At 38.6% G+C, this 24245-nt stretch overlaps 4 protein-coding genes across 6 annotated transcripts in view; 1 reads left to right on the top strand and 3 right to left on the bottom strand.

Moving 5' to 3' along the window:
• Window positions 1-342: 342 nt before the first annotated feature.
• Window positions 343-7590, bottom strand: LOC309689801 (gap junction Cx32.2 protein-like). The gene is made up of 4 exons (XM_082506463.1): window positions 7476-7590; window positions 6013-6890; window positions 2749-2909; window positions 343-1824 (listed from the first exon to the last, which is right to left on the bottom strand). Exons 2-4 carry the CDS (start codon window positions 6860-6862, stop codon window positions 1165-1167), a joined length of 1671 nt encoding a protein of 556 aa, XP_082362589.1. The 5' UTR covers window positions 6863-6890; window positions 7476-7590; the 3' UTR covers window positions 343-1164.
• A 1308-nt stretch (window positions 7591-8898) lies between these two features.
• On the bottom strand, window positions 8899-12889 carry LOC309689709 (gap junction Cx32.7 protein-like). Its single transcript, XM_082506326.1, has 4 exons — window positions 12743-12889; window positions 11829-11980; window positions 11539-11724; window positions 8899-9892 (listed from the first exon to the last, which is right to left on the bottom strand). Exons 2-4 carry the CDS (start codon window positions 11955-11957, stop codon window positions 9287-9289), a joined length of 921 nt encoding a protein of 306 aa, XP_082362452.1. The 5' UTR covers window positions 11958-11980; window positions 12743-12889; the 3' UTR covers window positions 8899-9286.
• Window positions 12890-13865: 976 nt separating this feature from the next.
• Window positions 13866-18243, bottom strand: hsdl1 (hydroxysteroid dehydrogenase like 1). Its single transcript, XM_082506963.1, has 5 exons — window positions 17789-18243; window positions 16531-16976; window positions 15952-16035; window positions 15590-15745; window positions 13866-15404 (listed from the first exon to the last, which is right to left on the bottom strand). The coding sequence occupies exons 1-5, from the start codon at window positions 18006-18008 to the stop codon at window positions 15333-15335; spliced, it is 978 nt and encodes a 325-aa protein (XP_082363089.1). The 5' UTR covers window positions 18009-18243; the 3' UTR covers window positions 13866-15332.
• A 257-nt stretch (window positions 18244-18500) lies between these two features.
• Window positions 18501-24245, top strand: part of tbc1d32 (TBC1 domain family, member 32) — a 104174-nt gene continuing 98429 nt past the window's right edge. For 2 of the 3 annotated variants that reach the window (XM_082504912.1, XM_082504914.1), the window contains exons 1-4: window positions 18503-18579; window positions 19191-19353; window positions 19505-19669; window positions 23858-24035. In XM_082504912.1, coding sequence (XP_082361038.1) covers window positions 19202-19353; window positions 19505-19669; window positions 23858-24035 — 495 coding nt within the window. In that variant the 5' untranslated portion in view covers window positions 18503-18579; window positions 19191-19201. Of the gene's footprint in view, window positions 18580-19190; window positions 19354-19504; window positions 19670-23857; window positions 24036-24245 lie in introns of all 3 variants that reach the window. The other variant, XM_082504913.1, reaches the window with a different exon arrangement.

Genomic DNA, 24245 nt, shown 5'->3' on the forward strand with positions numbered 1-24245 from the left:
TATTTACCCATCTTATTTTCCACATACTGCTTATTGTTACACTTATTTGCCTTGTATGTCTACTGTACAAACTGAACTGGAATGACTGACTGTTAACTTTCATAATTTCAAATAAAGTAAAGAATAACAATTTTAAAAAAAGTTGTGGCAAAAACGTCGACAAACTGCTGTATCTTTACTCCTTTAGCTGCTATGCATTGATTTTAAGAACTGCAAAGTTAAATCATGTGCATGCTTTATTCATCTAATCCACATGGACAAAAAAAAGAACCACAGAGCTGCAACAGTCATTTGCATCATCTTTGTAAAGTTACAGAACTTCATAATCACATACTACTTTTAATTTGTTCTAATAGTCTACATCTGAGTATTGGTATTTATTTCTCCTCACAGATCTGAAATTTGTCCTTGATGTTTTACTTCTTCTCAGTGAGTCATTTATAATAAATCAAATGAAAGAGTTTCCAATACAAAGATAATTAAACATAAACAGAATTTTAAAACAAAATTCAAAACATAAAAAATATTTTTTTCTCAATAATATTTATTAAGATTACACGAGGTACAAAGACAAGCCACATGAAGTCACATATATTAATATATAAACATCAAAGCAAACCATTTTAAATGACATAAATGTACATTTCCAAAACATCCATGTCTGTAAAATCATCAGTACATCAGAGAAACAAAGAAAAAAGACATTTATAAAGCAAAGTAGTGCTAACAGTCATACCTTCTTAGCGCTACAAAATGGCTTTTAGTAAATGCAAACTGCAGCAGTTAAAACATATCAGCAGTGGGTTCAGAAATCTAGTCTTTAGATATTTAGCCCATGTAGTCAAAGGCCACACATCAGACTTTTCAACTAACACCAAAACATGCACCTGTAATATTATGTACAAAACCAAAAGTAAGTTAAAAAGAGACAAAAACAGTTTACTCCAGTGACAATATACCAAACATCAGATTGTTTTAGATGTTTCAGATGTGTGAGTTTATTGCATGAATTTCAAGCATTTAAAATAAATAGCTGTGAAAGACGTTTGTTTTCCCTTTTACAAATGTGTGCCAAAGCTTCTTGCAATGTATCCCTATTAGCCTCTTTGTTATTTGCCCTAGTTAACTGTTCAAATACTGCACATTGGATCAAAGCCGCACTTCTCAGGCTGTGCTGTTACTGACATCATTGAGGCTAAGTTTCTGATTTTTCAACATGGTGTCACTGGTGAAACGGGGGTGAAGGGGAATGGCGGTCATCGGCACTGTTTTGGCCTTTCGTCTGGATGAGCGACAACACAGCAGGTAGAAGATCTCAACCACGTTGAGCACAAGTGACAGGCAGGATGCTACCATCATGAACATGATGAAGATGGTCTTCTCAGTGGGTCGAGACATGTAGCACTCAACAGTGTAGGGACATGGGGCTCGGGAGCATTCAATTAGTGGGTCCATGACGAACCCATACAGATAATACTGCCCCACAATAAATGCTATCTCCAGGAGGATCCTGAACACTATGGAGACCATGTAGTTTCCCAGCAGATTACCTTTAATCTGCACCTTTCCTTTCTCGTTTGTATACTTTGGAGCTTTTGTTATTTCACTGCTAGAGTGGGTCTGTATATATTCTCTCAGCTTTTTCTCTTTGTGGATGACATGCATGACATGACCGAGGTAGATCAGTGTCGGTGTCGAGACGAAGATGATCTGCAGGACCCAGAATCGTATATGTGAGATTGGGAAGGCGTGGTCATAGCACACGTTCTTGCAACCAGGCTGTTTGGTGTTACAAACCATCTTGGACTGTTCATCACCCCAAACCTGCAATGTTCAGATGACAGTGTTTATTATTATTATTAAAAAAAATAAAAATAAATTAAGGTATTACATTTAGTCACACAGCAGCACAAATCCTATACACTGAAGTGCAAAATCAATGTCCTAACATATAGTAAGCAAGCTGATTTAACTTAACTTTCATACTAGTTTTATAAATGAACTCGTTTTACAGAGTTATCTGTGCTTTTTTAATTGAATAACTGGTACACTTGATTTGCCTGAGTATGAACAGTGCAGACTGGTAGATGCAAAGAGTCACAGACCTGGTACAACTTAGGTTAAAATAATTGATTTGGAAATTTTCTTAGCTTAACCAAATTTTCTAAGTGCATTTAACTTGTTCAGTATGCATATGTACATATAAAGACTATAATATATTTAACAATTATGAAGTTAATTTGAAAAATTCTCATCTTAACTATTGAAATAATCAAATTATTGCAGACCACTGCCTTGCGTTTACACTTTTAAGACAACAAACCAAAAATATATTGTATATTTTACATATTTTGTAAAGTGTTACTCTGTACAATGACCAGGCTATAAAATAGAATTAGGCTATATATCTATAGTAAGATCAACTTTAATAATAAAACTTCAATGTACCAAACCAGTGTTTTTTCACTGTCAGTGCAACCTAGCAAATTTATATTGAGAAAAACGTGTAATTCTCATATCCACTGTAATCCACTGTTTGTGAAGAAAATTTACTCTATCAAAGCATTATTTGAATTTTAGTTTCAACACTGTTTTTATGTGGACTTTTGTTATACCCACCAGAGGGCGTTTTTTTTGTTTGTTTGTTTGTTTGTTTTTAATTTGAAAGGCCAAAACTCACAAAAGTACCTAAGGCATGTGAGTTATGTATAATTCTTTCCCTCAAAAGATGAAAAAGTAGAAGCGGACCTTCTCTGCTCCAGCTCCAAGGATCATGATCCTGAAGATGAAAAGCACGCTGAGCCAGACCTTCCCGATGACCGTGGAGTGGGACTGGACCTTATTCAGCAGCGAAGACAGAAATCCCCACTCACCCATGGTTTCTGAAAACAAATAAAGATCCTTAATGACTGATAAGATGTGAATAAATTCAAAGTTTCATCAAATCTAGCCTTCGGCAGATCATTTAGAAAATAAATGTTTTGCTGAGGAGATCATAGTTTGTTTATTTAGCTGTTGCATATGCAGTACACTATATTCAAATTATATCTAACTGAGACAAAACCCTGAATTAAACTTAAATTTTAGAGTCAAATGACTAAACTGGCCTCAAATTTTGAGTCTTTCAAACTTATAGATTGAAGTATCTTATTATTTAAATTATTAACTTGTAGTTTGTTATAATCAATCAGTGGAAATTGTTAAACATCACCAGAAGCAGCAGAAAGTCTGCCCTGCTTCTAAGACAATCACATGTACTACTATCCCCAATAACTGTTTAGAAGTTAAAGTAGGAGCTGTGGAATAAATATATTTGATTGGATTTTAAACAAGAATGTACAAGCAACGGATGTTTGTATATGGCTTTCACTATATTTTTATCATATGAAAGAAAAGCCCTTTAGTGCATTAACAGCATAATAACTGCATATCACTGATTTATCCAATCTGAGAAAATACAGAAAAATGTAGTTAATCAGATGTTTACTGTCACAGATTATGTATAGTGTGTCATTTTGTCTCACTAACATACACTCCCTAATAATAATCAGTGCTCATCAGTCAACACATGACAAGATGCATCTTAAGATACCTTAATAATGAGAACATGACATTATTTGAATCTTATTCCAATATATTAATTAAAAGTTTACCCTGTTTACAGTTTATAATTAAAAATAAATGCCTTGTAAATGAGGAGGATTTTTAAATAGGTCATTCTGTAGCTTACCTTTGAGTGTAACAGCTCTTCTTGCAGGCAAGCGAATCAGTCACCAGTTGTAGAGCTGAATGGCAGCGAGCGTACCAAACCAGACTTGTCTATGATACCTTGAACTTTAGATTAGATGGAGTTGTGCAAGCGTGTGAGCTGTCATGTTGTCATGACATCTGGAAATGAGAAATCTCATGTAGACAAAATTGGGCTGAACATGGAAAATGTTAATGATTGCCAAACTTTTAACCGCTTGTACTTGATTTTTTCCCCTCTGTATTGGTTTCATAAGATGATACAGTAGTAGTTATCACTGTATGATAAGCTTCTTTAACATTTTGAATTCAACAACATTTGTCAGTTATGCATTTTTAGTCAAACAGTAACAGAGTCAACGACTAAACGGTGCAAACAGATTACAATGAACATGAACGCTGCTGCATTTTGTGAGGACTCATGTTCGTTTTGTCATTAAAAAAATGCTGAAAGTCCGAACAAACTGAGTAAGTTTAGTATTATAAGCTTCACAAAGACTGAGATATTGAACTGAAATATGCTGAGCTGATATATTTGATCTATAATGTTCCACTTTCTTTCTTTTTTTTCTTTATGTTTTTTTTTATGACGATATTCTCATTGTCTTTAGATAAACTTTGAAAGTATAGCGCGATCGATTACCAGTCAACCTAACAGCCGCACCCCATTCTGAAGAAATACCAGATTATAGATGGAAAAATTAGTCAGTCGCCACATGATTCATTTGTAACAACCTTGTATTAAACAATTATTTACATAAGTTTAGCAAAATGTAAAATTATTGCATTTCAAAATATGTTAAACAAAACTATCAGCTATTATCACTATTATCAGCTCTGGGAGGCTTTGACTGTTGTTATTTGCCAGTTTCTACACACTGTCACTTCAACTAATGCCACTTAAATAGTTTAATAGTTTAATTATTTATATAGCACATTTAATTACAACAGGAGCATTGACCAAAGTGCTGTACAAGAATACAACATACATAATAAAACAACTTAGAGTATTAAAAGCAAACACCAAATATGAATTAACAAACAACTCTCATGCTGTATTAAAAACCAGTAAATAAAAATGCGTTTTAAGATAAGATTTAAAAAGATTGACAGTAGGAGCCTGTCTGATGTGTAGGGGTAAATTATTCCACAGCTTAGGCGCTACGACTGCAAATGCTCGATCACCTCTATGAACCAGCCTCGACCTTGGTACAGCTAAAAGCAAAAGATCACTTGATCTAAGATATCTAAGGGGGGTATAAGTCTGCAAGAGGTCAATGGGCATTGCACTAGTTTTGCACAAACTGTATATAGTACTTGTCTTAAATTCTCTAAATATTGAATACTTTTTTCTCTTTTTTCCTCTTTATCATAATTATTACCGCTATTTTCTGTTATTTTCTTCTTAATTTAACTGCACACTTCTATATGCTCATGTAAAGCTGAGGAGCACGAGCCAAAGAACTTCATTATGGGTAAATGTGGCTACACTGTTTATCTGTACATGACAATAAAACTTGAAACTAGAAAAACCTAAAAAACTAATGAATAATGAAAGTAATTATTAGTTGTAGATATGAAGTCACACAAAATGTGTGTAAATCATGGTTTTTCAAAATAAGGGCTTATGAACTGAAAAGTGTGAACATCTAAAGACAAGAGATTGATAGAAGCAACGTTTCTTCAAGTTCAAGTCATTTATTTCAAACAAATAAGTATACAAAAAAAGCTGCTTACACATAACAAACAACATCATTTTTATCTTTCAGTAGGTAAATCAACTCATAGAAAATGAACAAGACAATACCATAACTTAGAGAACATGACTGGGCATACAGACATTTTTTCTCATTAAACTGTTACAATTTTTTTCATGTTGTCAGCAGAATACTGATGGCAGGATTACTAGTAGTTTACTGTTTATTTGACAGTTTTCCTGCTATAATCTACTTTACAGTAAGTTGCTGTATTTGATGATTTGCAGGATAGAACTGGCAGCTAAAGTTTGCTCGTATAATATAAATATGTTAGTATTGCACCTTTTAGTAATAGATTTTCAGGCATATACAAAGGAATGGAAGCAAATGCTAGAAGAATATATAAGTAAAAATACAACAATGTATTATGTGAAGACTTTTCTAAGCACATACTAACATATTAATGCAGAATGACAAAGCTTTTCTATTGTCTTTCAGTCCCTTGGATGTATCTGAATGCAGACACCGAGCAAGATAATACATTTTAATTGTCACAGACATGGTTTTTAATGACCGCTCAGGAGTCGTTTCTCATCCTTTGCCCCATCCAAGCTCCCTGCAACACTGTGGCTGGCTTCAAGATCTGCATTCATCCTGTTCTGCTTGAGGGCTTCCTCTGCAGTTGGCCACCTTGGACCTGAGAGGCTAGCAGGATATTCTGGAGAGGTAAACTTATGAGGGCGACGTCTACACCTGACCCTTTTGCAAATCAGGTAGAACATCTCAATGACGTTCAGAAACAGAGAAACACAGGCCACCACCAGCATGAAAATAATGAAGACGGTTTTCTCTGTGGGTCGAGACATGTAGCACTCAACAGTGAAGGGGCAGGGCTTTCTAGAACAGGGGAACATGGGGACCATGACGAAGCCGTACAAATAGTATTGTCCCACAATGAAGCCGGCCTCAATAACTATCTTGACCGCAAGCTGGGTCAGATAGCTCCCCAGTAGATTCCCCTTGATTTGCACCTTCCCCCTTTCATCTGTGTATTTGGGCCTTTTGCACTGGGTGCCACCAGGGCTGGAGAGCAGCTCCCTCAGCTTGTTCTCCTTGTGGATGATGTGCATGGCGTGGCCCAGATAGATGAGTGTTGGCGTGGAGACAAAGATGATTTGGAGCACCCAGAAACGAATGTGCGAGATGGGGAAAGTATGGTCGTAGCACACATTCTCACAACCAGGTTGCTGAGTGTTGCAGACGAAATCTGACTGCTCATCACCCCAGACGCTTTCAGCACCTGCACCCAAAACCATGATTCTGAACAGGAAGAGGACGCTCATCCAGATCTTGCCAATCACAGTGGAGTGTGACTGGACTTTTTCCAGCAAGGTTGACAGAAACCCCCAGTCTCCCATCTTTAATGACAGTGTTTAGCCTCTATTTCTGAAAAAAGAAGGCAAACGTTGTAAAGACATAACACCACACCTTATTTCTGAAACATTAACTACAACTTATTCTTTAATCAATAAACTCCTGGTGAATGAAAAGAGCTTACAGCTCTTTAGATAGATCATTTTATCTCCTAAAACCTGAGAAGGAAGAAGAAATTACAGTATTCTGACCCTTGAGCTTTTGGATCAATATTTTCCACACATAATCATTAATCATTAGAAAACGGAAGAACAAGAGACACAGTGTCATCAGACAAATGAGTAAAAGTGAAAAAAAAAAACTTTAAAAAATGTTTCTTTTAAAATAAGTACATGCAAATTTTTATGCATACAGAAAATTAAGCTATAATATGATTAAAACTATACCATAAATAAAATTAACAAAGAAATCTGATGCTGTTAATGTAATCAAAAAATAGTAATTATAACTGAAAAGTAAATTAACAACCAGCCATGTACTTACGATAAAGTAAGAAATGAATCTTTAGTGTGAAAAATTCCAATATAATAACAATTTTCTCTAATTGATAAAATGATCGGTTATCTAAAGCAGAGGAGAGAAACCGTTACATCTTACCTGTTGATCTGCTCAGAGAGGACTGAGTCTCGTTGAGAAAGATCACCAACTATAGTTGGACCTTGGATTTCTGGGCTCTGATCAGTGGCTGAGTTACGCAACACACATCTGTGAGCTAACAAGAGCAGGAAAAGTTTAAGAAACACCAGACCAAGAGGGCAGCGGGTGTAATAATTGACAAGTGTTCAGTTCAGTTGTGTCAGTGAACCGCCATTAAAGTTTGAAAATAAATAAAATAGGAATGTGTGTGTGTGTGTTTTCATGTATTTACATTTTTTGTGTGTGTTATATACAAATGAGGAAGAGGAGGAGTAGCATGATGAGTAACTGTATTTGTCTGAATTGGGAGGTTAGTTTGAAATTTGCACTCTATGTGAAACCATTAATCATGAATGTGTCAGAAGAGAAGAAGGTCTTCTGTCAGCTGCACAGTCGGCGAGCAAGAGATGTCACTTTAAAATAGCACTGGAAGTTGAAAATAAGGTGCATGTGTTCAAAATATATGTATTTATCAATTTCATTTATTTGTGTATTTCACACACAAATGAGAACTATGCACATGGATGATGAAGTACTGTGTAATTCCCAGTTGGGAGGCTAGATTGGAATCCGCGCACCTTGCTAAAACATTTGTTGATTTAGTCAACAAATGTTTTAGTCATGAGATTGTAGATAAGGTTCAAGTAGATGAACTGGTAAGTTTTGTGACTCACAGTAACATTCATAACCAGCTGTTTCCTGCCAGAATCATCAAAACATCACGCCCTGCAACCAGGAAATTATTCATAATCTGTGGGATTAGAAAAACTGTTTACTGTCACTTTTCTTATGCAGGTCAAAAGCTAAGCTAAAGCTAAGTGGTAGTAAATTAAGTTTTGTTAAGTTTAGGCAGAGATAGTTTAGCTCTAATCTTTTTTCTGTTTCTTATTGTACATTTTTCTGATGCTATTAACAAATGTGGCTGCTGTGGCTCAGGCAGTAAAGGAAACTGCCTATTAATCGCAGAGCTGATAGTTCAGATGTGCATATAAAGACACTGAACTAACTACCAAATACAAAAGAAATTGTCCGTTACATTTTAAAGAATAAATTGCATATATTTTTTCATTAGATTCAATAAACACTAAGTTTTCAAAAAAATTGAATTTTCCGGCTTTACAGGGTTAATATATTTTAGGTCATTATCCAGATCCAGATTTCATCAGTTTTGTAAGCATTACACAAATGTTAATATTGTGTTTGTGTATCTTTCTAAGAACTGGCAACCTCTCCAGAGTGCAACACCACCTCTTATCTCATGACAGTGTGAATGAACGCCAGCTACCCATGATGCTAAGATAGATAAGGGATTGAGAAAATTGATGAATGGAGGTTTTGTTCATTTTAAATTGAGGAAATTATTGTATGGGACATTGCACATAAAAATTATTTGAACATTTATTATGTATGTTCCATTACTTTTACATACAGGGTGGTTCATAGCATAAGAACAGGACAGTGACATTTCAGTCACATCTGGGTCTTTATTGAAGGTTTATTGAATCAGCATTAAACATTATTAAATGTATTAAAAGTGGAAAGCAGTTCACTACAATCATGTAATGCATTAACAGTAAACTCCAGTTGTCTATTGTGAAAAAAATGTAATTTTCTGCAGCCCTTTGCATGTGACTGAGTCTTGTTTGCAGAAGCTGGCCATTTCCCTCCCACCTGCTCTATTTAGTGCACACACAAACACACGTCTCCAAAGCCTCCAGAGCATACAAATACTGCCAGGAACCGCATGTACAACCTATTGCTGGGCTTATACATCAGATGTGGATCTCCCCCATGTTGTTGTTCTCAGGTGATCCATTTCTAGGAGCCTCACTGACTCCACTCGTGATGCCGTTCACCCCTAACTTTCGTCCTTGCAGCTCCAGCTCCAGGTTGACATAATTCTGAATCATCTCGTCCCGGTTTTTAAAAGCCTTCCTTTCTGAGGGTGGAGGAGTCACTGGGGTCACAGTGTAGTCCTGTCTCCTCGCCATGCATTCCTTCACCGCTTTCACACACAGATAGAACAGCTCCACCAGGCTGAGGACGAGGGAGACACAAGCCGCCACCAGCATGAACCAGATGATGACCGACTTCTCTGTGGGCCTGGACAGGAAACAGTCCACCTTGTGCGGGCAGGGGAAGCGGGTGCAGACATAGCGTGTCTGTAGGGAGAAACCATAGAGAAGGTACTGACCCACGATAAACAGAACCTCGAGGGCAATCTTGGCCAGGAGATGGAGGACGTAACTGCGCAGGAGGCGGCCACGGATGCTGATCTTGCCGCTGTTTTTGGTGTACTTGGGAACTTTATAGGCCCTCCTAAGGAGCAGATTGGTTTGGTCATCCAGCTCTTCCTGCTTCTTCATCCTTTCCTTCATCTTGGATTAGAAAAGCAAGAACACAGAGTTAGACATTTTCCAGGAAACAGATAAACCTTAATTCTGGCAGTGTGAACAAACTCTCACAGTTCCAAAATGTTCTGCCAAAATATGGCTGAACAGTTACTCCAAACTGCCACACTGTTCCAAGCTGTGTTTTCATTAACATTTTGGCTAAATGTATGAGCACAATATAAAATATCAGAGCAATGTTAGCATATGGTGGAACAGCTAATAATGTGCGTTGGAGAAGCACTGAGAAGCTTTTTTGTTTCTTTAAACTAGCACTAGAGATTTGTCCTGCTAAGAAAACTCCTTCTTAAGCCATCAAGAAATGGTTTGACTATCAATCCATTGTCTTCCGCTTCCAATTCAGGGTTGCGGGGGTGGGGGCCTGGAGCTTGCCCCAGGTGTCCACCCGGGACAGGTCGCCAGGCTAACATATAGAGAAGCTATTCACATCTATAGGCAATTTGGAATCATCAATTAACCTAACCCCACTAAGTACATGTCTTTGGACTGTGGGAGGAGCCAGAACTCATGCAAAAACAGGGAGAAAATGCAAACTCACACGGCACAGGCCTGGCCTGATGCTGGAACTGAACTCGGCACCTTTGTGCTTTCAGGCAACACTGCGCCATCATGCTGCCCCATCCAGAGTGCACCCCACCTCTCATCCTAAGGTAGCTGGGATAGACTCTAGCACTGCCACCCAGTCCCATGAATGTTTGGCCACCAAGGTGAAGAAAACATGAAATCAAATGTTGTGTTTACACTGGATCATTTCCAGCAGTGCTTGTAATATAAGCCCTTTGCAGGTTCCTTCTTTCAGCCAAAACAAAAGCTTTGGAGACTTGAGTCTACTAGCTGCACATTACCAGCAAATGTTACATTGTAAGTTTGGTTTATGTTTGACTTGGTTAGCCTGCAAAAGTGTCCAGGTCTTTATTAGCAAGTTATTTACTCTAATGGAAACCGGAAATATGGACAAAAGCACTGGACCACACCTCTTAATGTTTGAATTTTCACTCCAATTGCCACAGGTGTATAAATTCAACCACCCAGCCATGTAGTCTGCCTTTACAAACCTTTGTCATTCTAAAGAGATCACTGAATTCAAGTGTAACTGTAACAGTATACTACTGTTGCAACAAGCCAGTTGGTGAAACGTCTTCCCTGTCCGTATTCTTGCGAAATAGAAACAGACTCAACAATAAGTCACCAACACTCTCACTTACTCGATAACTACAGAGCTTCAAACCTGGAGCTGTTCAAACCTCTGGCATTAATATTGCAAAAACTGTGTGCCAGGAGCTTCATGGCATGGAGCAGCTCCTGTAGTCAAAATGTGTTGATGTCCCAGGGCTTTATTCCAAATATTGTTGCCATGTTAAAGCACACATAAATAGACATACTCATAAGGTGGAAAGAATAAAAGCTGTTATGTCTGGGGTGAAAAATAATGACGCAGTCTTGAGCTTCCTCTTTAAGTGATAAACATTAATGCTAACGATGGCGCAAATTAACTTCCCATAAAGGGTGCTAAAAGGATCTTCTCTTCCATGCAATTGCCACTCCCTTATAGGTGTGGCATGCATGACAAAAAGCAGTGATACAATTGTACTGCACGTACTGCAGCGACACACCTTCTTTTCAACGTGGATAACATGAAGGACGTGACCGAGATATAACAGCTTTGGAGTCGCTATTGCAATAATCTGAAGAAACCAAAAGCGCACGTGAGAGATGGGGAAGGCCAGGTCATAGCAAACGTTCTCACAGCCGGGTTGCTGAGTGTTGCACACAAAGTCAGACTGTTCGTCTCCCCAAACCTGAATGAGATCAGAGGAAAATTAAAAATGTTATTTAAAAAAAACACCATAAAGCTATAATCCTGGTTTTCACTCAGATATGTCCTATAAAAACAGCACCAAACCTTCTCAGCACCAGTTTGCAGGACCATGATGCGGAAGATAAAGAGCACCGTGAGCCACACTTTGCCGATCACGGTGGAGTGGCTCTGCACTTTATCCAGCAAGTGGCCCAGTAGATCCCATTCACCCATTTCAATCACCAGCTATCCTGCTTCTGTTAAAGAAGGTACAGATGAAATAAACACGGAGGCAGATAGACACAGCAGTCGAAGGCAGTCATTTCTGAAGGGATGCGTGGGTGATCTCAGATGTGTATATATTATTACAGAGAGTATTTTGTAACCTGACTTGCAGTTCAGGTCAGAACAGACAGCCTCACTCACAAGGCCAACTTTTTATCACTTCTTGCAGCCTTGTGACTGTGCAGATAGAGGCCACGGCTGCTGATTTCAAGTCTCCAAAACATACTTATCTGCTGGACACTGAAACCTTAGCCTTGGTTACCGCCAACCGCCGCCAAGCATAATTCAAAGAATTCCAGAAACTGAGCTTAAACTGTTCATAAAGAAAGTTTTTGCAGAGTTCATTTTAGATGATGATTTTAAAGCTGATACTGTTTCACGCAATATTCGGTGACGCTTCTGTGGCTTTTCTGGCCCACATTGCATTATCTTTGGATTTTAAATTACTCTAAATACATGATTTTTTGCAGCTGGCTTGTTTTGCCTTTGCCAGCTCTGATCCACATTTGCATGCTTACACTCAGTGTCTCATAACAACAACCATTAAATAAAATTCAATGATGAAACGCAGTTATCCTTGCAAATAAAACCCAAGTCATAACAGAGACATACTCCAACATCAGTCCATTAACTATTATTTTTCTACAACATGTACATCATTATCACTGATTTTCTTTCTTTCTTGAATGGTGAAATCAGAGATAGACTGCATCTGTATATAAAAATCAACTTACCAGCTGACCAAACTGAAAAATTGAAAAGAAAAGGTGGCTGAAGAGAGAAGTACCTCAAGAAGATGAGGAGAAGAGAAAGTGAAGAAGAAGCCGTCCTTGTTTTATTGTTCATTCAGCGACTTATCTGGAAGGACACCATCCTAACCACAACAGCAACTCCTTGTCTTAACAACAATTCAGACGTTCTGCTGAAGTGTAACCAGTCATTGGTTTATAATATAATTTCATTTTTGTTGCATTTCAGCTTTGTTGGACAGTGAAAAGAGAACGTGATCGTCTGCTGTACGTTTTCTAATTCTTTTTAATATTGGGAAATAAAGGAAGATTCAGGAGATGAACTAATGCAGAAGCTCGTAAGCATGACTGACACTTCAGGAAAACGGTGTGAATAATGCGGTTAGCTGAAAACCAAAATTAAGAATTGAATCATATGTAAAAGTCCCTTAAATGAATCTTTCAGAGCTTCCTACGCTTTTTCTTACACAAGTGAAACATTTGCTCAAAATCAACAGTGTTTAAATTTTTGTTAGCTTTCCTGTCAGTATTTCACTAATGTCCATAATCCATGTGGTCTTTTTCAAATTATTGCCCCAACTGTGAAAAATTGCACACGAGAAACTGGAAAAAAACTCGATAACCTCTCTGAAGGAATGACCTTTTACCTAGACTTAGCTGTGTGAGTTTTTTTTGCTGTTGCTTATAGTATTTTTGCTTAAGCAAATGTTTGTCTTTTCACCAGCACAGTATTCAGACTCTGGCGTCATATTTAAATCCTACCACAGAAGGGTTTGCACAGCACCGTGTCTATTTACTACAAACCACCACACTGCGGGCTCATGAGGTTTACAAGTTTCCTCTAAGGTTTACTCTGACCCAGGTCATCTGTGGGGGTTACAGACTGAACTCTGGAAGCCTGCATCGTCTCTGCTCTGTAAATAATTTACTCCGTACTTACACTTTAAAGAGAAAAACAAAGCCTGGCCTTCACCTTATTGATCAGTCATTGTATCAGAGAAGACAAACATGCACAAGTAAGGCAGAGGGCTGAGGTTTTATAAAAATATGGTTCAACATAAAAGACAAAAGTTACAGTACACACATGAAAACAACGTCACAAGTGATGTTGGAATGGAGGAGTTTTATTGGTCTGATTATGTGCTACAATAACACACGGATTTCACATTCCAGCAATCAATTAACATAATTAATCTCAATGTGTGTGTCAAATATCACACAAATGATTAACTAAAGCAGACCTATTATATTTTTCCACATTCATTTTCTCATATATGTGCTGTAATAGTTTAGGTTATTCATTCTAACCCACCTGCTGTTCAAATCTTGTGTTTGTGAGGGACAGCCAATTAGTTGGCTTGAAATGAGGAGTTAAAAGTGGTTGAATCAGTAACGAGATGGAAATTAGCATAACAGGTCCACTTTAAGCAAAATGCTCTCATATCAAATGTCTTAAATATTGTTTCTTAATAAAATAAAATACCATAAACTTCAGTACACCTTTAAATTGGAGATGCTTGAATATCACACTTCATTCACTCGTCACACACTTATCTGTATGTAAACACTTATATATATATATATATATTTTGCAACAGATAAACACCACACTGTATTGTAGAAAGCTTGACATTTAAACTCTTTGTTTGATTAGACCAGCAAATCAAAGAAGCCGAGGATACAATCTCGGTGCAAGAACGAGTTGAAATATAAACTATTTTTTTTACTTTCAACAAACATGTTTGTAGCATCTGGATGAGGTTTCCCGTACAGCTTTTTTATACAAACACATTGATGAAAAGGCTATCACATATTATTAGCCTGTTATTTTTGTTTTTGGCTCTGTGTATGTGTCAGATGCGCGTGGTCAGAGCAAAAAGTTTTTGGTTAGAATGAAGTCACATGTTATGTAGATTAATAGCAGATAAAAGCAAACCTTATCACAGTGCAAGTCAAAATACTTTCTTAAATTTATTCTTAAATCTAAATCAAGCCTAACTCCTTAAATTTAGACTTGTGTAATTAGTGAATTTGTTTATACTCGTTTCACTTCGGCTGTGTTTGTATTATATTGCTCTTATTTGTCTCACATTTAAGGTGAGGATTTTGATATTGTCTGCACTTATACACAATGTTCTCTTCCACTGAAGTGTTTTTGAAGATACACAGGAGGTAAAATGAGTTTCACTCGTATAAAATGGTTTCTGTGCACAAGACCAAACAAAGTCTTATTGTTAGGCTCCAATAATAATTGACAAGCTTGTAAATCCAACCCAAACACAGGTCTGGAAATAATTAAGGTTGTCTGGCTTCAAAGTAAACGCTGGATGTCACAGATTCATCAGACCATAATCTAGTAATGCAGGAGCAATGTTGAAAAAATGTTTGTACTTTTACTCATCATTTTAGATGAATTCCACTGCAGGTTCTTTATTAACTAATACCCAATCAATAGAAAGAAAACGGTAGTGTCAGCCTTATCAGAGCATCAAAGTTCAACAGATTTAATAGCAGAAGAAGCTGGAATGCAACAAGATTCGTGTAACAACAAGACCCAGTGCGTCAGATTAAGCTCTTAGCTTGAGCTAATGAGCACTCGTGATCCGAGAACCCAGATCCACTCTGGAATGCATCTCATCAATCCGTACTGCAAAGACAAAAAGAGAAGAGAACAGGATATGGAAAAAGTATTTAATGTTTTCAATTCTGGTTTCACAAAAGCTTTAACAGTATCAGAGATCATCTCACTCAGAGTAATATACTTCACATTTTTTACATTTTCTGTGATGCTGTCAAAATAAAAACTGATGACATGACTTCATTTCAACTGACCTGCAGGGTATGAGGCCAATATCCTGTGGTCCTGTTTGAGACTCCCAGAGTGGAGATGGCATGGCGAGCATAAACTTCTGGCTTTGGTACAAACCAGCCTTCTCTTCGTGATGGTGATGAAGATGATGATGATGGCTGCTGCTCACTTGAGGCTATCTAAATGGACATGGACAAAGATGAAGTTAAGCAGCTTGATTTCATCGATCTCCCTAGTTTGATAGCCAATTTCATACATGATGTGCAAACACGACAAGCCACAAATTAGCATCTATCAGAGTAATAGCAGTGGGGATCGTGGATCCAGCCAGACTTTTGCTGCCAGATTTCAGGTCTTACAGAACAGCTACTGTTAAGATATTTACCTGGAAGGGGAGCAGACTCTGAATGAATATGCCTTTGCTGCTGTACTCAAGGTGAAGAGCTCTTGACAAATGATCCAGGTATCCCTGAAATGTCAGAGGAAAGGTTGCTGTTGTCAGGAAAAAATAATGTTGTTGTGACTGGGACTATAGCCAGCACACAGAAGAAATGGAGATGACAGTTCAAAAACCTACATCATTTACTTTAAAGAGCGGCTTACTCTGCTGATTCTCAAACCTTTTTCTGGCTGACACTACTTTACATACTAAAAAAAAGTTACATTTTTAATCAATCATTAACAAACAATCATGGTTCAAAACTGAAAACAGAAGACTTTCACTTATTTTGCATAAATCCTGTTTGTTCAGCTTAGTTTTACAACATATTTTCCACCAGCAGTGGATCTACTTGCCACAAATCAAGAGCTAATACTTTAAGGGGATAGTAGTAACAACAGATCTTCAAATTGATCAGAGACATCAATGTGCTCTTCATCATATTACAAAGGATCTATACAGGCTATAGATATGTTTTACTGGCACGTCTCCATGCCTGCAGACTGTAACAGTGATTTGTCTCACAGTGGAGGCGGTGAGCGTCACTCTTCCAAGAAGAGGTCTGCAGCAGGCACCCGATGATATATTGACCACGGCACCTCTGCTGCGATCCACCATCCCTGGCAGAACCAATCGGGTCATCAGAGTAGTGACTGCAATGTTCCTGTTCACCAAATCCAAGAGGTGCTGTTCGGGCACTTCAATCAGGCTCTGGGGTGAAGCCAAAGATTCATCGACACAGTTTACCAGGAAGCCAATATCTTTACCCCTCAATGCTTCTTTGATGGGCTTGCAGGCCACTTGGTCCAGGGAGAAGTCAGCTGAGACCACAACAGTTTCCACTCCATAATTCTGGGAGAGGTATGCACTCATGTCTCTAACAGAGGAGGGGTCCCGAGTGACAAAGATGATGCTGATGGCATGCCTGGCCAGCTCCTCTGCGTATGCTTTGGCTACAGGCTCCGATGCACCTGACAAGAGAGATGACAAAGTCATGCCAGAGAGAACAAAAAAGTTTGCAGCAACATTATAGACATTGAACCAGTTACAGTGCTGTGAAAAAGGATTTGTCCCCTTCCTGATTACTAAGCTTTTTGCATATGTTGTCACATTTAAATGTTTCATCATCATACAAATTTTAATATTAGAGAAAGATAACCAAAGTAAATTTAAAATGCAGCCTTTAAAAGATGATTTAGGACATTCTGCTTACTCTATTATGTTCTCTACCAGAAAATCTTGATGTAAAATATCTGGTCATCAGTTCGTACCCTGAAGCTCAAGCATACTTGGGTTATACAGCAGAACAATGATCCAAAACACCAGCAAGTTCACCCCATAAAGGTTTTGAAAGGGCCTAGTCAAAGTCCGGATTTAAATGCTTTGGCGTGACCTTAAACAGGCCGCTCATGCTGGAAAACTCTCCACTGTGGCTGAATTCATACAATTCTGCAACGAAGAGTGACCCAAAATTCCTCCAAAGTGATGTGAAAGACTCATTGCCAGTTATCACTGGTAGATGGTACTTCTTGCTGTTAAGGGGGGCACAACCAGTTATTGGGTTTAAGGGCCAATTTTCTTTTTCACAAAACGCAAGGTAGGTTTGGATAGCTTGTCTCCCATTCATACATGCAACCATGATTTAAAAACTGCATTCTGTATATACTCCCGTTGACTTTGGCTATTGTTAATGAAATAGATTCATGAAATATGAATTTAATGAAATAGAGTTTACTTCAATTATGATATAACAGAAATTAACTCTGCTGCGGCCCATCCTTACCATAAACGACAGCCCAGTCACCATATCTCTGGGTCAGCTTCTTACTTGGGATCAATCTGGGCAGAAAATGCACCCTAACCAACGTGCAGCAGTCGCTCAGCAGGATCACTGCCCTGCTGGCCGTGTACAGAGCACCGACCAGCGCCAGGGTTTCAAAGTAAGAGTTGCACGTACGAGAAATTTCTCTGTACAAAAACTGAAAGCTGTCAACCGCCGCCATATCCCACGCTGGAGTTGATGATATAATTTGCTAACTAAAGCTTATTCGGTGATATAACGCTGGGACCTGTACGTGAATAGGTTAACGAATACTTCAGACGTGTAAATGGAAGCTACAACTAACCCCACATAGTAAAATTACTAATAAAAGCTGTAAGAATTCTCGTTTAAGAAGCAGGTATGTCTCCTCTGCTACACCCGGTGAAAACAGCAAAACATTGGGTCACGTGACAGTGTAGAACAGCAGTGCTGCATTCAAAACCGTAACAAAAAATCCGTCTAAATACTTTTACCTCATGTTGAATGATTTTTAAATATATTCAATAAGGTTGAAATATTCTTTAATTATCACATGACAAACAATAAAAGCAAGTATAAACTCTAAAATTAATCCAAAGACATCCTAAAGATCCAGATTTTTATTAGGAAAGCCAAATTCCGATTATCGTGGAGATACCATATGGGGGTCTCCCACAATGCACCACAGTTAACACTGGACGTTTCCATAGAGATACAGTTGTGGATAGCAAAGCGCTAGCTCGATGAAGCTCTTTTATATGCACAAAGACAAGGTGACTGATTTAAAAAGCTCTGTGCGTGATGGTTTCCGTTTGCCTTCGTTGCTTTTTAGTCCAGCTTCCGTTTTAGTTTAATTTTGGCACTTTTGTTTTTCAGCTAGCAGTGTTTCAATAATGGCAGCGTCAAGCTAACAAGAGAAGGGACACATTCATTGTTGTTAGCAGCAGAATTAAGCCTTTAGATTGCAGGACAAAATCAAACTGATTGTACCGTTATTTTACATTTAATCACACATTTACGTGGTGTACACTGTCATCATTGCTGTGATCGCCTGTTTTTCCAGATAGGTAGCCAATTTTCAAACCTGTTGGTGATGAAATTTTTTCCTCCTCACTAAATGAAACCGAGAAGGGGATAATGATAAAGGACGTACGTTTTAGTAACATGCTGGAGGTAGAAATATACACATGAGCACGTTTTGGTTCGTCTGTTGTTAAGTAACTTAATCTGTTATCTTACAGAGTATTAGTTTATATAGTTTCCTGTTATTTTTCGCCATTGGATGAGCAAATGTGTATTTTATGCTTTAGTGAATGGAAAGAAAAATGCCTCCTTTAGTCTCTTAGAAATCCCTCTGAATTAAAACCTTTTGTTTTTGACACAGCAGTAGCAGAGATGTCTGAGTTTGCTGAGGATGAGGTGGAGTTGCAGTCCTTGGTTAAGCAGTTTCTGAGAAGCATCAGTGACAAGATCTCTAGTGCTCCTTCACCTGAATGTGCTGAAGAGATCCTTCTTCACCTAGAGGAGACTGACAAGAACTTTCACAAGTGAGTCCATCATCAAACACCATAGCATTAAATGTAATGACTGGATCTAATAAAATAGGCTTTGTTATGTTTCTATGGGTATGTGTTCTTTGTGTTGTTTTTAGTATATATTTACAGTATAGGTGTGACTTGGTTACTTCTCTTCTTACAGTTATGAGTTTGTGAAGTACCTCCGTCAATATGTGGAGAACGCTTTAGGATCTGTGGTTGAAGAGGAAACAAACAACTTGACCAGAGAAGATGGACAACATGCAATTGGCTCGGGACACGACACTCTGATTCACGCAGTGACACAAAGGACTAGATACTCAGCTGAGTGAGTGTCTCTGAATATCTTTAGCATCTTTTTCTATTGGCCCATATTCATCATGTTTATTGTGTTTCAAACCTACTTCATTGACCCTCCATACTTTCGGATATACTGGAAAACTCCAGAACTCAACCTTCTTACTAAAAAGAATTTCAAATGCAAAACTTTGTTTTTTCTTTTGGCTGCACCTTTTAGGGTCGCCACAGAAAATCTGCCTCCATCTCACCGTATCACTTCCCTGATACCAGCTATCTACAGGGAGTGCAGAATTATTAGGCAAATGAGTATTTTGTCCACATCATCCTCTTCATGCATGTTGTCTTACTCCAAGCTGTATAGGCTTGAAAGCCTACTACCAATTAAGCATATTAGGTGATGTGCATCTCTGTAATGAGAAGGGGTGTGGTCTAATGACATCAACACCCTATATCAGGGGTGCATAATTATTAGGCAACGTCCTTTCCTTTGGCAAAATGGGTCAAAAGAAGGACTTGACAGGCTCAGAAAAGTCAAAAATAGTGAGATATCTTGCAGAGGGATGCAGCAGTCTCAAAATTGCAAAGCTTCTGAAGCGTGATCATCGAACAATCAAGCGTTTCATTCAAAATAGTCAACAGGGTCGCAAGAAGCGTGTGGAAAAACCAAGGCGCAAAATAACTGCCCATGAACTGAGAAAAGTCAAGCGTGCAGCTGCCAAGATGCCACTTGCCACCAGTTTGGCCATATTTCAGAGCTGCAACATCACTGGAGTGCCCAAAAGCACAAGGTGTGCAATACTCAGAGACATGGCCAAGGTAAGAAAGGCTGAAAGACGACCACCACTGAACAAGACACACAAGCTGAAACATCAAGACTGGGCCAAGAAATATCTCAAGATTGGTTTTTCTAAGGTTTTATGGACTGATGAAATGAGAGTGAGTCTTGATGGGCCAGAGGGATGGGCCCGTGGCTGGATTGGTAAAGGGCAGAGAGCTCCAGTCCGACTCAGACGCCAGCAAGGTGGAGGTGGAGTACTGGTTTGGGCTGGTATCATCAAAGATGAGCTTGTGGGGCCTTTTCGGGTTGAGGATGGAGTCAAGCTCAACTCCCAGTCCCACTGCCAGTTTCTGGAAGACACCTTCTTCAAGCAGTGGTACAGGAAGAAGTCTGCATCCTTCAAGAAAAACATGATTTTCATGCAGGACAATGCTCCATCACACGCGTCCAAGTACTCCACAGCGTGGCTGGCAAGAAAGGGTATAAAAGAAGAAAAACTAATGACATGGCCACCTTGTTTACCTGATCTGAACCCCATTGAGAACCTGTGGTCCATCATCAAATGTGAGATTTACAAGGAGGGAAAACAGTACACCTCTCTGAACAGTGTCTGGGAGGCTGTGGTTGCTGCTGCACGCAATGTTGATGGTGAACAGATCAAAACACTGACAGAATCCATGGATGGCAGGCTTTTGAGTGTCCTTGCAAAGAAAGGTGGCTATATTGGTCACTGATTTGTTTTTGTTTTGTTTTTGAATGTCAGAAATGTATATTTGTGAATGTAGAGATGTTATATTGGTTTCACTGGTAAAAATAAATAATTGAAATGGGTATATATTTGTTTTTTGTTAAGTTGCCTAATAATTATGCACAGTAATAGTCACCTGCACACACAGATATCCCCCTAAAATAGCTAAAACTAAAAACAAACTAAAAACTACTTCCAAAAACATTCAGCTTTGATATTAATGAGTTTTTTGGGTTCATTGAGAACATGGTTGTTGTTCAATAATAAAATTATTCCTCAAAAATACAACTTGCCTAATAATTCTGCACTCCCTGTATATATCCTCCCTTACTGCCATGAAATTCCTCTTAAAATAGAATTGCATTGACTGTCTTCTCCATCTTCAACATCATTTTCCCAACAAATTCACTATCCCACTGGGTAAATGGTCTGGTACTTCTATACTGCTTTTCTGCTTTGTATTTATTTTTTAAATTCATTTTTGCCCCTGCATCCTGTCCAGCAGTGAGGCAATCAGAATTGTTGTCTGAAGGTCAAGAATATTAGAATATTTTATTTTGATTTATTACAATCATAACGAAGAAGACCGGTGGACGGAAAAGGAAAAGACGAAAGAAGTTGAGGAGAACGTTATGGAGAAGGATAGGGAGAGAGAAAATGAGGAGAGAGAGAAAAAACACTGAGAATCTGCTTCAAGACCTGGTGAGGGAAAAAAGTAACACAGCAGAGAAACCACAGCAACAGCTAACATATGCATAAATAACAGTAAATAATGAATAATACATTTTACTGAACAGCACACAGTACTAATAATACAAGATATTTTTAGAGGCAGCAGCCAACTACAATAGTGTGTCTGTGAGTATCTGTTTGTACACCTCTGTGCGTGAGCACGCTTGTGTTCAAAAGGTATCTTCATGGAAATGTCTAGTGTTTGTGTGGGACACCACAGCCCTGCCCCCCAAGAATCACCAATGCATTAGTGGGTGGGGGCACCAGCCACTGGCAGGGCATGTGGCAGGGCCATATAGGCCCCCACACCTGACCTGATACACAAACAAACAGGCATACACAGACACAAGCATGAATTCACTACCATGGAGACACGCTGAAAAAATGAATGCAGTACACACACTCCCCATACACACTTTATACTCTCAGGTCCAGGCACCAATGCCTAAAGAGGGGCAATCAGCCCCTAAACACAGGAGATGGTCCCTTTCGCTCTTTTCTGCTTTAACTGAGCACTTTTTAAGCGTTATCACACACACGCAGAAATCTTTCTAACATTTGCACACACACTCTGATGGAAGCGTATAGGCAGGCGATCAAGCTAGCAGCCTCCAGATTTGCATGTGACTCACTTTACCTCCTGAGCCACAACTACCACACACACATGCGCTCAGCTCCATCTCAGCTGTCCAGCCTCAGCTGTCCTGTCGATGACCTTCACTCTGTCACCTCTAGCTCCACCTCCTGACTTTTCTCTTAGCTACCCTTTCTAATCTGAGCAACATAAGTGGTCTTACTGCCATCTCATACTCTAAACCTACCTTTTTATTAAGGCTGCTACCTTAATTCTCTTCTCCACCTACTCCACCTTACCTGCACACTCTCTCCTTACCTTTTTTTGTGCACTCCCCATTGATTTGGATCATAACCCCACCTCTAGTACCTCTATTCCTTGCATCACCATTCACCTTTCCATTTGCCTCACTCGCTCACACATTTTTTTCTGTCTTGATACCGCTGACTTTCATTCCTCTTCTTTCTACTGCACATCTCCGTGTCTGTAGGCTCTCCTCTACCTGCTCCCCACTCTCAATACAGATCACAATGTTGTCTGCGAGCAACACAGTCCACAGAGACTCCTGCCCAACCTCATCTGTAAACCTGTCCATCACCACAAACAAGAAGAGGCTCTAGTACAAATCTGTGTCCTACATTTTCATATAAAGCTGCCACCGGTGTTTTTGTACACAGGGGACATTTTGGCACTTCAAAAGAGGTTTTAGTGAGATTCAAAAGATAAATGTTAAGAACTGAAAGTGGAAAATGGGACTTAAGAACCTCTGCACATGTCCTTAATAGTAATTTGTCAAATTTGTACAAGCAAATACTTGACTTTCTGCTCTTAGCTCATTTCTCATCCACAGTCTCTATATTTTACACTGAATAAGCCAACTAAACTCCACTGTTTTGAACCTGTCAGTGACATCTTGGGTTTACTGTTTAGAGCCTGGGTGTACCGAACTCTCATGGTGACTTTAAGTAGCAGTTGGATTTAGTTAGTTGTATTTAATTTCAGTTTTAAGAGAACTTACTGTCATGTGTAGCCATCTCCCATAATCCCATTCTTAGCCAAAACCCTGGATTAATGTTCTTTAATAAGAAGCTATCCAAGGCCATCAAATGTATTTGTGGTATTAAAGTTAAGTTGTCAGTTGGCGGTTATTTTAAAAAGTGGATAAATCTCATTTGTATTTACAGTATATTTCTTTCTTTTTTTCCATATTGGATAACTGCACCATCCAATCTCAGCGCTGAATTTCCCTGCTTTCAGCTATAAATTGATGCAGTAATTACCTTTCACTTGAGTTTCATATGAAGCAATGTTTAGGCTTGCTGTGACTCATGCAATCATATTGGTTGACCTAGTTTAGCTCATTCACTTTCTCTCTTTATGACAGGTACCAGCAGATGATACACACCTTAAAAAACACCATGATAACAGTTGTGGAGTCTTTAAAAAACAAGTCTGAGGAGGACCAGCTGAGAAAGGAGGAGACGCACCAAGAGAAGCAGCATAGGCAGTCCAACATCCAGTTCACTGACAACTGCTCTGACAGTGGCTCGTCCTTCAGTCGGGTTAGAGAAAACTGCTTACAAATGATGCCAATAAACGCTTGTTTTATTAATTTTTTGCCTTTATGTTGTATTCTGGCCCCAATTTCTGGATGACATTAATTTCACAAGTTTCTTTCTTTCCATGATACATGGAACGGGGGTGAAAATCAATCTTTAGACATAGAGTGAAGCTGTTTTGAGAGATATTTTCTTTTTGCTTTTTGGTGAGTA

The sequence above is a fragment of the Aulonocara stuartgranti genome (genome assembly GCF_965226115.1).
Source record: "Aulonocara stuartgranti genome assembly, chromosome: 15".
NCBI classification, from domain to species: domain Eukaryota; kingdom Metazoa; phylum Chordata; class Actinopteri; order Cichliformes; family Cichlidae; genus Aulonocara; species Aulonocara stuartgranti.